The sequence below is a fragment of the Mobula birostris genome, chromosome 11 (genome assembly GCF_030028105.1).
Source record: "Mobula birostris isolate sMobBir1 chromosome 11, sMobBir1.hap1, whole genome shotgun sequence".
Classification (NCBI taxonomy): domain Eukaryota; kingdom Metazoa; phylum Chordata; class Chondrichthyes; order Myliobatiformes; family Myliobatidae; genus Mobula; species Mobula birostris.
This window is the reverse complement of record NC_092380.1, coordinates 64,151,486-64,165,834: the sequence shown is the minus strand read 5'-3', so window position 1 is coordinate 64,165,834 and position 14,349 is coordinate 64,151,486. Positions and strand designations below refer to the sequence as shown.

Here is a 14,349-nt window from a genome sequence, read left to right as displayed (position 1 = left end):
GGTGTATAAGATGATGAGAGGCATTGATCATGTGGATAGTCAGAGGCTTTTTCCCAGGGCTGAAATGGCTAGCACGAGAGGGCAAAGCTTTAAGGTGCTTGGAAGTAGGTACAGAGGGGATGTCGGGGTAAGTTTTTTACACAGAGAGTGGTGACGGCGTGGAATGGGCTGCCGGCAACGGTGGTGGAGGCGGATACAATAGGGTCTTTTAAGAGACTCCTGGACAGATACATGGAGCACAGAAAAGCGGAGGGCTATGGGTAACCCTAGGTAATTTCTAAGGTAAGGACATGTTCGGCACAGCTTTGTGGGCCGAAAGGCCTGTATTTTGCTGTAGGTTTTCTATGTTTCTATGTTTTTATAATAACTAACTTTGAGCTAAACCTTACAGGTGTATTTGGCTTCCATTAGCCTGACGTTAGGTAGCCAGGATCCAGTTCAAGTCTGTTCCAGACTGAGGAGAGTACTCTGCCAGTTGTAATGGCCTACTTTAGTTAAACTTCTCCAGTTAAATTTGAAATCTCAATTTTCTCTCAGCTCTTCCTTAAACATTTGATTTGCTCCACAACTGGTGCACTATAGTTGCACTCTCTCGTGTACAAAGCACACTGCTTATCTAGGTTTCTAAGAACGCATCTTCTAAATCCGCTAGCATGTAAATATGTAATTGCAGCAGGTACATGGGAGAAAGATGTTACCATTTATCATTCTCAATGGGACAAAGTCATGTAACTTCCCGCATGACTACTTTGTGCAAGACCCTTCAGTATGTGGAGGGCAATCATTCAATGGGTGGCTCACCACCACCTTTCGAAGGATATGCAATAAATGCTAGGCCTTCTTGATGGCATCCAGATCGAACAAACAAGAAAAGGTACCTATGTGGGCAATAGAATGATATCACATTGATTTAGTGAAAGTGCAGAAGTAGCTGGAAGGTGGATATTACAAACCTCCCACCATCTGGTCTTTAATTAGATGCCATCTTGCTTTATTTTCATTTAATTGCTAAGCTCATAATATTCAACAGTAGCCAGCTAGCAACTCCTCTGTCATGAAAAGTATACTTGACTGGACCGTTACCAAATCTGGGCGACTACATATCGAAGCTAATTTTTCTTCCATACATTGGTAAAATTGGCAAAGGAGAAAAAGATACATCCAAGGACTAAAACATAGCTGGTACAAAAGCCAGCCTACTCCACTCCACCCTCAGCATCAAGTCTCACCAACCTTAACTCCGTGCAACTTCAGGAAGAAGAAATCAATTGGTTTGAGCCCCTCAGGAGTTTTCACATATTTGGGGTCACCCATCATGCCGACATAAACAGTGACCTGGAAGTGGTTCTTCTTTTGGCAAACAAAAGCATCATCAGGCACAGAGAAGTTAAAGCCTTTGTCAGCATCTACTCTGTAGCTAGGATTGGGTCTGTAAAAGAAGGGATAAAATTCAGAAGAGAAACTACTATCAGCTTATATGCAATCACAGGCATTTAATCATGATTTCCATTATAAAATCTATTTTCCAAAAAAAGGACTGAAATTTGCACTTTCTGTACTGTATGAATTAGAAGAGACCTCAAAGTTTTGTCAAGCAGTGGATTTTCAAAAAGCTACACAATGGTAGACGGATGTTCAAATTCAAAGGGAGTTATGGAGGAAGAGGACACAAGACTAATTGTGAGGGAGATATATCTAGAGAGATTTAGATGACCAAAGAGGGAACTCAATTCAGTATCAGAGGAAGGCAAGACTATGGGAGCTGTATGAAGATAAGGCAGAGATGATTCATTCAATGCACCATGACAATAGGAATCGCTCTAGGGCTGTGGCAAACCGAACAAAATCATTAAGACTCTGAGATCTGCACTAATGCATGACTATCTGACAATAGCCAATTATATAGGAATATTGGGTTTTAACTTTGCCAGAATATTTAGCTCAAATCAGGTGGGTTGTGTTCATGTTGTCCAAACTCATTTCCTTATCCAGCTTAGAGCAGTCAGTTTTGTATTTTGACATGGGTTCTCTGCATCTGATCAATCGGGGGGAAAAATTACAATTGTTGGGATTAGCTCAAGTCTTATTGTATACCTAAACCAACCACAGTTTTAAACAACTGAGAGGTTTCAAAGGTTATGGAGAAATGGTCAAATTAACAAAAGGATGTAAAAGTTATTTGTGGGATTTGCATTCGATATTGCAATGCTTCACCATTATCAGTCCTTCCAGCTGGTGAGAATTAAATCTCTCAAGTTCCGGGTGCATCCTTTTCTGCCAATTATTTACTAATATGTCCTGGATATAATAACTGAAGGCCCATGCTCCATACACCAGCTAATGAATTTTTAAAGTTCTGATGTGTAACCTACCCTTCTTTGTGAATAGCAACTCAGAACATGTCTCTCACTAATTTGATGTGTGAGTTAGTAAATGGTGCTTCATATCAGATTAAACAAAATTTTTCTAGTTTCAGTAAGAGGCTGATCTACGAAACCAGATTTACAACTGGGCAGCAAGCTGAAGTACACCTACTGCATGAAAATAATGTGGAAGAAAAGACTTATAATTTACTCACAGCTTCTCACCAGCACAATGATCCTTGTCTCTTATAGCTAGCCTCCTTCATCACCCCCACCTTTTTACTCTCGCTCTTTCCCCTTTCCATTTCAGTCCTGATGAAGGGTCTCAGCCCAAAAACGTCGACTGTTAATTCATTTCCAGAGATGTTGCCTGACCTGCTGCTGAATTCCTCCAGCATTTTGTGTGTGTTCCTTTGGATTTCCAACGTCTGCAGAATTTTTCATGTTTATGATTTTTGTCTGTCTCTCTTTTAGCAATATATCCAGTTTAGCCCAGAATCTCGATGAAGTGTCTGTGCGTAAATTCCTGGCTCTTGATTTGTACTTTTCCACTAAAGATCGTTGAAACCGACGTGGAAGCAAGGCACAGTGCCTGCTCTGAAATAGTATTGGATTGACTGCACAAATGAATGCCATCTTTAAAAGATCTAGAGTCCTGACCTTTGTAAACCATAAATGATATCTCTGAGTCAACGTGAGTAAGTAATCAGGATCTAGTTTCCTTCCTCTTGCTGAGCTTGAGGATCCTGTGACCAAGATGAGCTTTATGGATCACCATGGCTCAGTCTTTAAGTCAAAACTGTATTATAAAGATATCCAGTTTTACTGGCAGATGTTGTGCAGATCAAAAGCAGTCTTTGGTGACATTCAGTGATGTATGGGTTACAGTAAATTAGAAAGGCTCTAAGATGCCCCTGTGCAGTTTCACAATGAGCAGCTGCCAAATTAATAGATGGATCTTTTTACCTTATTCTGTGTAATTTTGTGGTATTCTTTCCTGCTGTTTATGCACTAAAGTGAAATGGGAATGTAACCTCAAATCTCCGGACATGAATCTCCTTTGATGCTGCATCCTCTAAAGCAGTCACCCCAAAGCTTCATTACTTTCACTAGAGAAAACCCTAACCTTGCCACTACCAATCATCTATGAGCAATCTGAATGAACGGTCAATTCTATTCCTGACCAGCCAAATCCGTTTCACATCCAGCATAAACCAAGCACATGTCTTATACAAGGAGAAACACTCACAAGTTTGAGTTAAAGATTGGAGCTTAATGCTATGACTTTGAGGTCCACTCTCAGTTTTGGGTAGGAGAGTGGTAATGGACAGAGGTGAGGAATTGCTTAAAGTAGAAGAGTTAAAATAATTAAGATGCAATTGCTTGTCAGTTTGTGAATAAACCATATATAGAGTAATTGACAATACTATTGAGAGTGATACAACACCCACAAAAATGCAAGGAATGTAACTACAGCAGGTTCATGACTAGTTGCTAGGAAACTAAACTCAATATTCCCCACATTAGCCAAGAGATCACAACTCCAATGGGAATGTTTAAACTCACATTTAAACACACGTCAGCAACAGACAGCTCTGAGCATGTGTTTTCTGTCAATCAGCAACAGAACAGAATTCCAACCCCTAGAAAAATACAGCTAGGTCATCAAATAGTTCCCTGGAAGGGGCCACATTCAGCACTGACCCACACCCAGGAATTTACATTCACCCATTTGTCATACTGGATATTTCCATTCACTCTATGAATGGCTTTCTCTTCGTCTTATTTCAATACTGATTGCAGCTTTCAACCCTTCAACTCAGAATCTTCTTAAAATTCATCCTGACCCTGAGCAGAATTAGATTATCCTGAGTTTGTGTGGCTGCTGCTGAAGGCCTGTGGCTGTTTCTGGCAATCCAGTGGCATGGTAGTGTAGTGGTTAGCACAACGCTTTACAGTACCAGCAACTCAGATTCAATTCCCGCCGCTGTCTCTAAGGAGTTTGTACGTTCTCCTCGTGACCGTGTGGGTTTCCTCCGGGTGCTCTGGTTTCCTCCCACATTCCAAAGACATATTTGTTGGTAGGTTAATTGGTCATTGTAACAACTGTCCGGTGATTAGGCTAGGGCTAAATTGGGGTTACTACGTCGCGCAGTTCAAAGGGATGGAAGAGACTACTCTGCATTGTATCTCAACAAATAAATAAATAAATTCTGGTTACCAGACCTTTGGAGGCAGAGCAAAGTCAAGATGGTGCTAAACAGCAACTCTTCTGCTTGCATCTTTGGAAACAGCCTTATTTCTACCTTTGATATCACTTCTTTTCCTTTTCAAGGTTCTTTTGAAGACCCTGACCTGGAGTTACATTCTGACTTCGGTTCTTTGTGGGAATGGGACCTGCTCTCAGGGCTTCACGACTGGCTGCTTTTCAATATCCCAAGGGGGACTAGCTCGCCTTCAGGGTGCTGGATCATCGTGGCTCCGGGGACGTGCTGATTCTAGTCCGGTTCCGCTGACGGAAGTGTCGCGGGAGATCATGGAACATCAGCAGCAGCGGGTTAGCTGCCGGTGGATGTGTGTCCAGAGAGCTGCGCCTTTCTGGGACCAACTCCCTGGGCGCAGAGCTGGGAAAAAGCGACGCAACAGACGCTTTACATCCTAAATCAGTGAGTTGTTTGTCATGTCTCCCCTCTCGCTGTGAAATGGGGACATCTCTTTTCCCCTTATTAGGGCGAGGGCCTGTGGTACGTTGACTTACTGGGTGAATGAGTAGTTTCTGGGGTACTGCAAGTCTGTGTCTTTATTAATGCTTTGCTGCACACCTGACTGCTCGGTGGGGGGTGCCTATGCTTTCTTTTGCTGGTGGGGTTGGGGATGGTGTGTCATTGTCTTGTTGCTGCTTGTGAGGGGGAGGAAAAATTTGGGGGGGCTTTGGGGTTCTAACATTTTAACTGTCATTCATTCTTTGGGGCACTCCTCTGTTTTCATGGATGTTTGCAAAGAAAAAGAATTTCAGGATGTATATTGTATACATTTCTCTGACATTAAATGTACCTATTGAAACCTATTGAGGTTTTGTGCAGCTTGCCTGCATCTTCAGATCAGCTCCTGTGCATGTTCTGTGCACACAGCTCTAAGGAAAGAATTCAGTTTCCTCTACTCCAGCATTATATGGCTTTGTTATATCTTCATGCATGAACACAGTGAGCGTGTTTAAAGCAGCAAGTGAACTGTCAGCCTGACCCAAGCATTCTCTCAGCCTTGATGCTATTGCAAACGTTCCATCAGTTCAGCCATAGCACAGAAAACTGTTGTACTTCTGGTGAAAAAAATCTTTCTCAATCATCTTTTGCTGAGTCACAAACAAGAGAAAATCTGCAGATGCTGGAAATTCTTCTTACTCTAACTTCTCATCTTTCTTCCCAGTCCTGATGAAGGGTCTTGGCCTGAAACGTTGACTGTTTACTCTTTTCCACAGATGCTGCCCAGCTTGGTGAATTCCTCCAGCATTTTGTGTGTGTTGTTTGAAAATCTGCAGATGCTGGAAATCAACGCACAATTTCCACCCTTTCCTTAAATTTACCAGGTCCATTTCCGACACTCCCTCCCCTTTCTCCATCTCTCTGTTTCTATCTCTGGAGAAAATTTTTCCACTGATATCTTTTATAAACCCACCAATTCTCATAGCTACCTGGACTATACCTCTTCCCACCCTGTCACTCATAAAAATGCCATCCCCTTCTCTGAAAACCTCTGTCTCCTCCGCATCTGCTCTCAGGATGAGGCTTTTCATTCTAGAATGAAGATGTCTTTCTTTTTCAAAGAAAGGGGTTTCCCTTCCTCCACTAGTAACTCTGCCCTCATCTGCATCTCCTCCATTTTACACAAGTCTGCCCTCACCCCATCCACCCACCACCCCACCAAGGACAGGGTTCCTCTTTCCTCACCTACCATCCCACCAGACTCTGTGTTCAGCACATAATTCTCCGTGACTTCTGCCATCTCCAGTGGGATCCCACCACCAAGCACATCTTTCCCTCCCCCCCCAACTTTTCACTTTCTGCATGGATCACTCCCTATGCAACTCCCTTGTCCATTCATCCCTCCCCACCGAACTCCTTCTCGATACTTGTCCTTGCAAGCAGAACAAGGGCCACATCTGCCCCGACACCTACTCCCTCACTACCATTCAGGGCCCCAAAGAGTCCTTCCAGGTGAGGCGACACTTCACCTGTGAATCCATTGGGGTCATGTACTGTGTACAGTGCTCCCGATATGGCCTGTATACAGGTTTCCCCACCATCCGAAGGTAGACTGTTCCTGTGAAACGGTTCGTAAGCCGAAATGTCGTAAAGCGAAGAAGCAATTACCATTTATTTATATGGGAAAAATTTGTGAGCGTTCGCACACCCAAAAACAACCTACCAAATCATGCCAAATTACACATAAAACCTAAAATAAAGTAACATATAGTAAAAGCAGGAATGCTATGATAAATACACAGCCTATATGAAGTAGAAATACTTTTCCACAATCACTACCGCACTGTTCTTCGTAGCGAAAATCTCGTGCAAGCGCCGTCAGCAGAAAGTCTCACGCAAGCGCTGTTGGCAAAAACACTCTCTCTGGTAACCTTTAAGCTATGAAGCTGCCAAATTATACTAAGTAACACGTAAAAATACACAGCCTATATAAAGTAGAAATAATGTATGTACAGTGTAGTATCACTTACCGCAATTGGTTCAGCGCCGAGCACACTGATGATGGTGTGTTAGACTGAGTCATCGCAGGTTGGGTGGTGCAGTGGACCCCACCCTCCAGGCCGCCGACAGATACCGATCCGCGAAGCATGCAGGGGTCCAGCGGTAGCCGGGAGGCATCCATCACATCTTGAAGAAAAAAGCCAAAATAAACATGCTAATTAATTAGGTGCCGCCCGGCACCTAATTAATTAGCATGTTTATTTCGGCTTTTTTCTTAAAGATGTGCTGTGTGCCTCCTGGCTACCACTGCATTCTCCGCGAATTGCGGGGTGGTGGGATACTGGGGTGTCATCCCGTCGTCTGTTTCCATTAGAACAGGCAGCTCATCTTCTCCTATGACTGCCTGCCTTGATGTCGAAGGTCGAGGTTCGTCATCTGCTGTGGCTGATGCGGAAGGCTTGCTTGACTGCTGAGCCTCGCGCATTTTTCTATCATACAGTTCTTTGTAAGGTCTCAAACCATCCTGCAAATATCCCCTAAACCTATGTACCCTTTCAAAATTAAAGTCGTACTTTATCATTGCAGTGAAAATCTCACGCAGTTGCTTCACGTTCAGTTCCTGGACGACTTCACTTTCGGTCCATTCACTACTGCATTCAGTTTCAATTCTTATCCTTTCCTCTTCCAATTGCATCAGCTCTTCATCTATCAGTTCTTGGTCATGGGATGCCAAAACCTCTTCAACATCATGTTCGTCAGCTTCCACAAGCCAAACTCACCGAGTCCTTACTTCGTTCACCACGACTGAAATGCTTAATTATATCTAGTTTTACGCTAAGTATAACACCCTCACGAGCTCTTTTTGGCTTTTCTGATACGTTAGAACTCACCTTGCTAATGGCTGCTCAGTGCAACGTGTTTAAGCAATGCTGGCTAGAATGCCGTTCCGAATCCGGGGGAGAGCAGCTGCTCGGGGTGCGCGCTGCCTTTTATTGCATGCTAATTTTTTCGCGTGCTGATTTTTCCCGCGCGCTACTTTTTTCTCGTAACAGTGAAAACACCTTCTGAAAGCGAAAACAGGGTACTAATGTAGGTCTTTCGTAACAGTGAGGTTTCGTAAAGCGAACGTTCGAAAAGCAGGGGACACCTGTATCGGTGAGACCCAACGTAGTTTGGGGGACTATTTCGCCGAGCACCTACGCTTTGTCCGCCAAAAAAAGCATGATCTCCTGGTGGCCACCCATTTTAATTCTACTTCTCATTCTCATCCCAACGTATCTGATCATGGCTTCCTCTACTGCTGTGATGAGCCACACTCAGGTTGGAGGAGCAACACCATATATTCTGTCTGGGAAGCCTCTAACCTGATGGCATGAATATCGATTTCTCGCACCCAGTAAATGCCCCCTCCCTTCTCCTTCACCATTCCCATTTCCCTCTCTTACCTTATCTACTTAGCTGACCAACACCTCCCTCTGGTGCTCCACCCCCTTCCCTTTCTTCCATGGCTTTCTGTCCTCTCCTCTCAGATTCCCCCTTCTCCAGCCCTTTACTTTCTCCCCCCTCCCAGTTTCACCTATCCCCTACTACCTTGTACTTCTTCCTCCCCTCCCACCTTCTTACTCAGAATTCTCACCCCTTTTTCCTACTCCTGATGAGGGGTCTCGGCCCAAAGCATCAACTGTTAACTCTTTTCCGTTGATGCTGACTGGTCTGCTGAGCTCCTCCAGCGTTTTGTGTGTAAATCTTTTGTGTGTAGTAAACTTCAATCAATGTCTCTGACAGCAACAAAGAGCAGCTGCATGGAACCTCTGAGCAACAATTTCAACAAGATCATTCAATCCTTACCGTGCTGGGGTCTAAGACCGAGGAACTCTTATACTGAACAAGAAAGGTGGAGAGGCAGAGAAAGGAGAAATAAAAGGAGGAAGAAAGGAAAAAAGGACAGTATAAACAAAGGATAGGAGAAAAAGATGAGAGACAACAGATAAAGAGAGATATTAGTGGTAGAAAAATAAAGGTTGAAAGATAGAGAGCAAGAATGAAGGAAGTTATTAACAATCAGTTTTGCTTCAATCAGCAGGGGTATCTGCAGTAACAAGTAGTAAAGCTGATGATAATACATTTTAATAAACTTTACCCACAGAGACATCTGACCTTTCACTATTACCCTGGATTCAACACTGCATCCAATGTCATTCCATAAACAGCCCTGCCAATGGACTAGGTACACTCCACCTAGTCCCTCAGCAAAGCTGGCATAGTCAGTATCATCCCCATTTATTCCAATAGGGTTGCCAACATTACTCTGAAAGGTTAAGGCCAACTCATCTTGTTTTCCTTATTTCTCAAATTTTAAAAATGTATTTATGTGTTCCATTAACTAATAGCAGCTTTGTGGGCTTTTTGAATATTGATAATTTTTACTGTCTTTCAGAACTTTTGTTGGCTACCCAAATATGATGCTGCGCATTCCTTGAAAACATGGTGCAGAAGTGTGCTGAATCTGGCCCACATTTTCTGACTACTGTCCACACTGGGGCTGCCTCTGAATTTTCGGGGCCCTGTTGCCCCTCAGGTGCTGCCAGTGTTTCAACCCAGCTGTCCTTTGAAACACAGTGAGCTGCAGGCAACAGAAAGTTAGCCCTACCTGTGAACTCCCAAAGACAGATCTTTGGGAGTCTCTGTCCAGAAGTAATGGTGTAGGGGTAATGAGAAGAGAACCCACATTGAAGGTGTCCTGCTTATGAACAGTTAGTTTTTAAAAAGTTTTTTATTTTTCTAAAAATTTTAATCGATGTATAATGCAGAATAGGTCCCTCAAGCCATGTCATCCAGTGTCCCCCAGTTTAATCCTAGCCTAATCATAGGACAATTTACAATGACCAATTAACCTACCAACTAGTACGTCTTTGGACTGTGGGAGAAACTGGAGCACCTGGAGGAAATCCACGCGGTCACGGGGACAACGTACAAGCTCCTTACAGGCAGTGGTGGGAATTGAACCCAGGTCACCTGTACTGTAAAGCCTTATGCTAAACACTACACTACCATGCCACCTCAAGGAATCAACAGAGTTTCACTGAGCTGGACAATTGACGTCATCGGTGGACAAATAACGTAGTGCAAAACAAAAACAGGTTTGGAAGACGAGCACTGTGGTAACCATGGCTTCAATTGAAGGGACCAGGAGATGATGAAAAGAGAGAAACTGAGTTCTGTGGTTCAAATAAAATGTATAATAAACAAACTCAACAGTTTCCTTTAGTGATGTTGTATAAACTATTCTGTTAGATTCTATCACTAACTCACATTTCATTTATTTTCTTTATAAACTGTCCCATCTCGGAGATCACAGTCTAACCCATTCCTCCATATCTTTCATTATATGGCGTATGGACATTTAGTGTCACAACCCCTCCCCCTCTGCCTTGCCACTTGTCCTTGAAAACAAGCTTCCTTTCTGAAATACTGCTGCCTTTATGTCAAGAATCTCCCACACTAGAGGTTAAGAGTTCTGGAATATCCCCCCATTATTTTATGCCTGCCTGTTTATTGTCCAAATTGAGAAGTTAAAAAAATTGGATCATATGCAACTCAGAGAGTGCATACAAATAATCCCGTTTGTTGAATTTGGAACTGCCCAAGTAAGACCTCACTCCTTTAATAAATTGTGGTACCTTAATGTGCTATTGTCTCTGTAAACTTCTGGAATTTAATTTCTCTTTGAAAAGGTAAAAGAGCAAGAGTAATTTTTATCACTGTCGTTGCAGCCTAATGTGACATGAAGAAGCACGGCCAAAACAGTAAATGTAGCTGCATATTTCTAAGCAACAGAACAAGGTTTGGTCAAACATTTTTAAAACAACCTGTTATAATAATCACTGTGATTAAAGTTATTGGTCAGAAGCAAAGAGCACTGCCAGAATTATGTCACTTGCAGACTCTTTGCAATTGTTCATTGTGGAACTGTGCAGTCAGCAAGGGTTTAATTCTGCTCCACCCCCACCCCTCACCTTCCCTGTCCCCTAACTAATCCTCAGGAATTTAAGGAGTTGCAGGGTGAAGCCACTCCTTGGGATCTGCTGATTGCTCACTGCCAATTCCTTTTCATTCATCATTTCTAGACACTGTCTCCAGCTTTCAGAGAACTTCCTAACTTAATCTCAGAATGTGTCATTTTTTGATTAGTCAAAGTGCTTGAAACTAGAATTTCTTATTTTCCACTCAATATCAGCTTCAGGACCACCAGATCACATAGAATTCAGGATTAGAAGAGCATCAAACTCCCTTTTTCACACAATTCCTGCAAATACTCTTAGATAATCGAACACTGTTACTGTGTGAGAATTGTTTCTGTTCCTCTCACCAGCAATCCTGTGGCTTCTCTCAGCTGAAATGCCAGTCCGATACAAATTAATCCTGAATTAGAGACAACTGCTTTTTCATGCCAAAGTGCTCAGATTGAGACAGTCCAGTTTACAGTCAGTGGCCACTCTATTAGGTACAGTGTGTATCTCTGTACATTCGTGGTCTTCTACTGCTGTCACCCACCCATTGCAAGGCTCAATGTGTTGCGTGTTCAGAGATGCTCGTCTGCACACCACTGTCGTAAAGCGTGGTTATCTGAGTTACTGCGCCTTCCTGTCAGCTTGAACCAAACCAACCATTCTCCTCTGACCTCTCATTAACAAGGCATTTTCACCCACAGAACTACTGGTGATTTTTGTTTCTCGCACCATTCTCTGTAAACTCTAGAGACTGTTGTGCATGAAAATCCCAGGAGGTCAGCAGTTTCTGAGATACTCAAACCATCCCATCGGACACCAACAATCATTCCTCAGTCAAAGTCACTTAAATCACATTTGTTTCCCCACTATGGTGTTAGGTCTGAACAACAACTGAACCTCATGTCTGTATACTTCTATGCATTGAGTTGCTGCCACCATGATTGGCTGATTAGATATTTGCATTAGTGACCTACAGTCAGTCTTAAGAGGAACCTTTCATTCATTCTGGCAGAGTTTAAACTCGGTCTCAATGTGAAAAGCTACAATCGAAAACACCATAATATTTAGTTCAGCCTTGTTTTCTTAAAGAAAAGTGGTAATATTTGTGAGATTATAATATGTGCTAGTAAATCAGTATTCTGACGCACCCGATGAGTTATTGGTTGCAATAGGATTACAATGCCAATTCTCACATTGGCTAATACTCACAGATCTTTGCAGTTGGCATCACAGAGAGTGGTCCATTTGTTCTGCTGGTGTGGCTGCCATTTTATACACTGGTAGTTGGGATCCAGATAAGAGCCATTCAGGCTGTCGTTGTCTTGCATTAACCCTGAGAGCCAATGGGGAGAAAGAGCATTGGTGTGAGCCTCAGCCAAGATGAAAATGTTCTCTTAAATCACTGAACCCTGCTCTCCAAAGATGAAAGTCCTAGACAGTGAGACTCAAACCTTCTCCCAATGGTACACAGTCAGCTACCACGTGCACAGAGGCATTGACTACCAGTACTCCCATTGGCCAATCCATCAATATCCAGAAGAAAAGGAACAAGCAGTCAATCGGCAACATTAGCAAGGTGATGCAAGGATCAATAACTCTGGACGTCCCTGGACCACTCCTCCCACCCATGCTCAATTCCCCAAACATCCAAAGAGATGCTGCGAGTAAAAGACAGTGGCCAAAGCTGGTACTCTGATTGGCAGGGACACAATAATGGATTCTCTCAAGCAGGGGTTCCCAATGGACCCCTTGCTTAATGGTGTTGGTCCATGGCATAAAAAAGGTATATACAGTTTTACTCAGCTTGGTTCCTATCATATTCGTTTTTGCTCCTCTCTGTATCTAAGTGTTTAGGATATTCATTTTTGATGAAACCAAATGTTCCAAACACGTTTGTATCTTCATGGAACCATTCTGTCAGCATTGTTTTTCTACAAGTATCTTCACTGGTTATCAAGGATGTTCTTTTGAGAAGAGGGACAAGGCATCTGTGCATTTTGAGATTTCGATGACAATTCTGTTGGAAATTATATGTGGGAGAGACTTGTATCATTTCCTTTTTTTTAGGGCAAAAAGAGTATACAGCAGGAGAAATCATGTACCCTCCCAACCACAAAAAGCAGAGGAAATCAGTTTAATAGGACGATGCACTGGTGACTTTATCATAGACAGATAGGTCATCAGGAAGTGTATTCCTAAACTGGATTACTACCATGTAAACTGTGATCGGTAGAATGTTGCTAAAAAGTGTTTGGAAGAAAAACATTTGAAACATGTCATTGCAAGGGTTAAACTGCCCGAATTAGCCTAGGAGGAATGATGCCATGGACAACGAATACCACATAGATTTGGGAATGTTCAAAGAAATGCCTTAAGAGTCTGTAAGGCATAGCAGCAGGATTAGGCCATGTGGCCCAACAAGCCTGCTCTGCCGTTCAACGATGGCTGACTTATTATCCCGCTTCAATACCATCACCTCCTACAAAGTGAAACCAACCAACAGAGATGACAACGAAGTTTCATTGCCAGATGAGCTCAATGCTTTCTATGCTCTCTTTGACTGTCAAAATATGGAGGCACCTTCACAAACTGCCACAACCCCTAATGACCCTGTGATTTCAGTTTCTGAGGCTGATGTGAAAGATCCTTCAGGACGGAGAACCCATAGAAAGCGTTTGGCCCAGATGGGGTATTGGGCTGAGTAAGTGTGCTGATCAACTGGCTGGAGTGTTCACTGAGATCTTTAACCTCCCACTTCGGCAGTCTGAGGTACCCAGTTGCCTGAAGCAGGCTTCAATTATACCAGTGCCCAAGAAGAATGTGATAACCTGCCTCAATGGCTGTCATCCAGCAGCACTTACATCCACTGCAATCAAGTGCTTTGAGAGGTTGGTGATGAAACATATCAACTCCTGCCTGAGAAGTGGCTTGGCTCCACTCCAATTTGCCTACTGTCACAACAGCTCAATAGCAGACACCATTTCATTGGCTCTTCACTCAACCCTGGAATATCTGAACAGTGATGACGAAGTATACATCTGGATGCTCTTCATTGACTACAGACTATCATCCTGTCCAAACTACTCAATAAGCTCCAAGACCTAGGACTCAATACCTCCTTGTGCAATTGGATCCTCGATTTTCTCACTTGCAGACCCCAGTCAGTTCGGACTGGCAACATCATCTCCTCCACAATCTCCATCAGCACAGCTGCACCACAGGGCTGTGTGTTTAGCTCCCTGCTCCATTCACTTCATACTTCTGACTGTGAGC

General features: G+C 43.1%; 1 protein-coding gene across 7 annotated transcripts in view; it reads right to left on the bottom strand.

Annotated features, from left to right (window-relative positions):
* myrf (myelin regulatory factor) overlaps nucleotides 1–14,349 on the bottom strand; it is a 283,101-nt gene that overhangs the window by 61,220 nt on the left and 207,532 nt on the right. For all 7 annotated transcript variants that reach the window (XM_072272390.1, XM_072272396.1, XM_072272391.1 and 4 more), the window contains 2 exons: nucleotides 12,286–12,409; nucleotides 1,234–1,429 (listed from right to left, as the gene is read on the bottom strand). In XM_072272390.1, coding sequence (XP_072128491.1) covers nucleotides 1,234–1,429; nucleotides 12,286–12,409 — 320 coding nt within the window. The remainder of the gene's footprint in view (nucleotides 1–1,233; nucleotides 1,430–12,285; nucleotides 12,410–14,349) is intronic.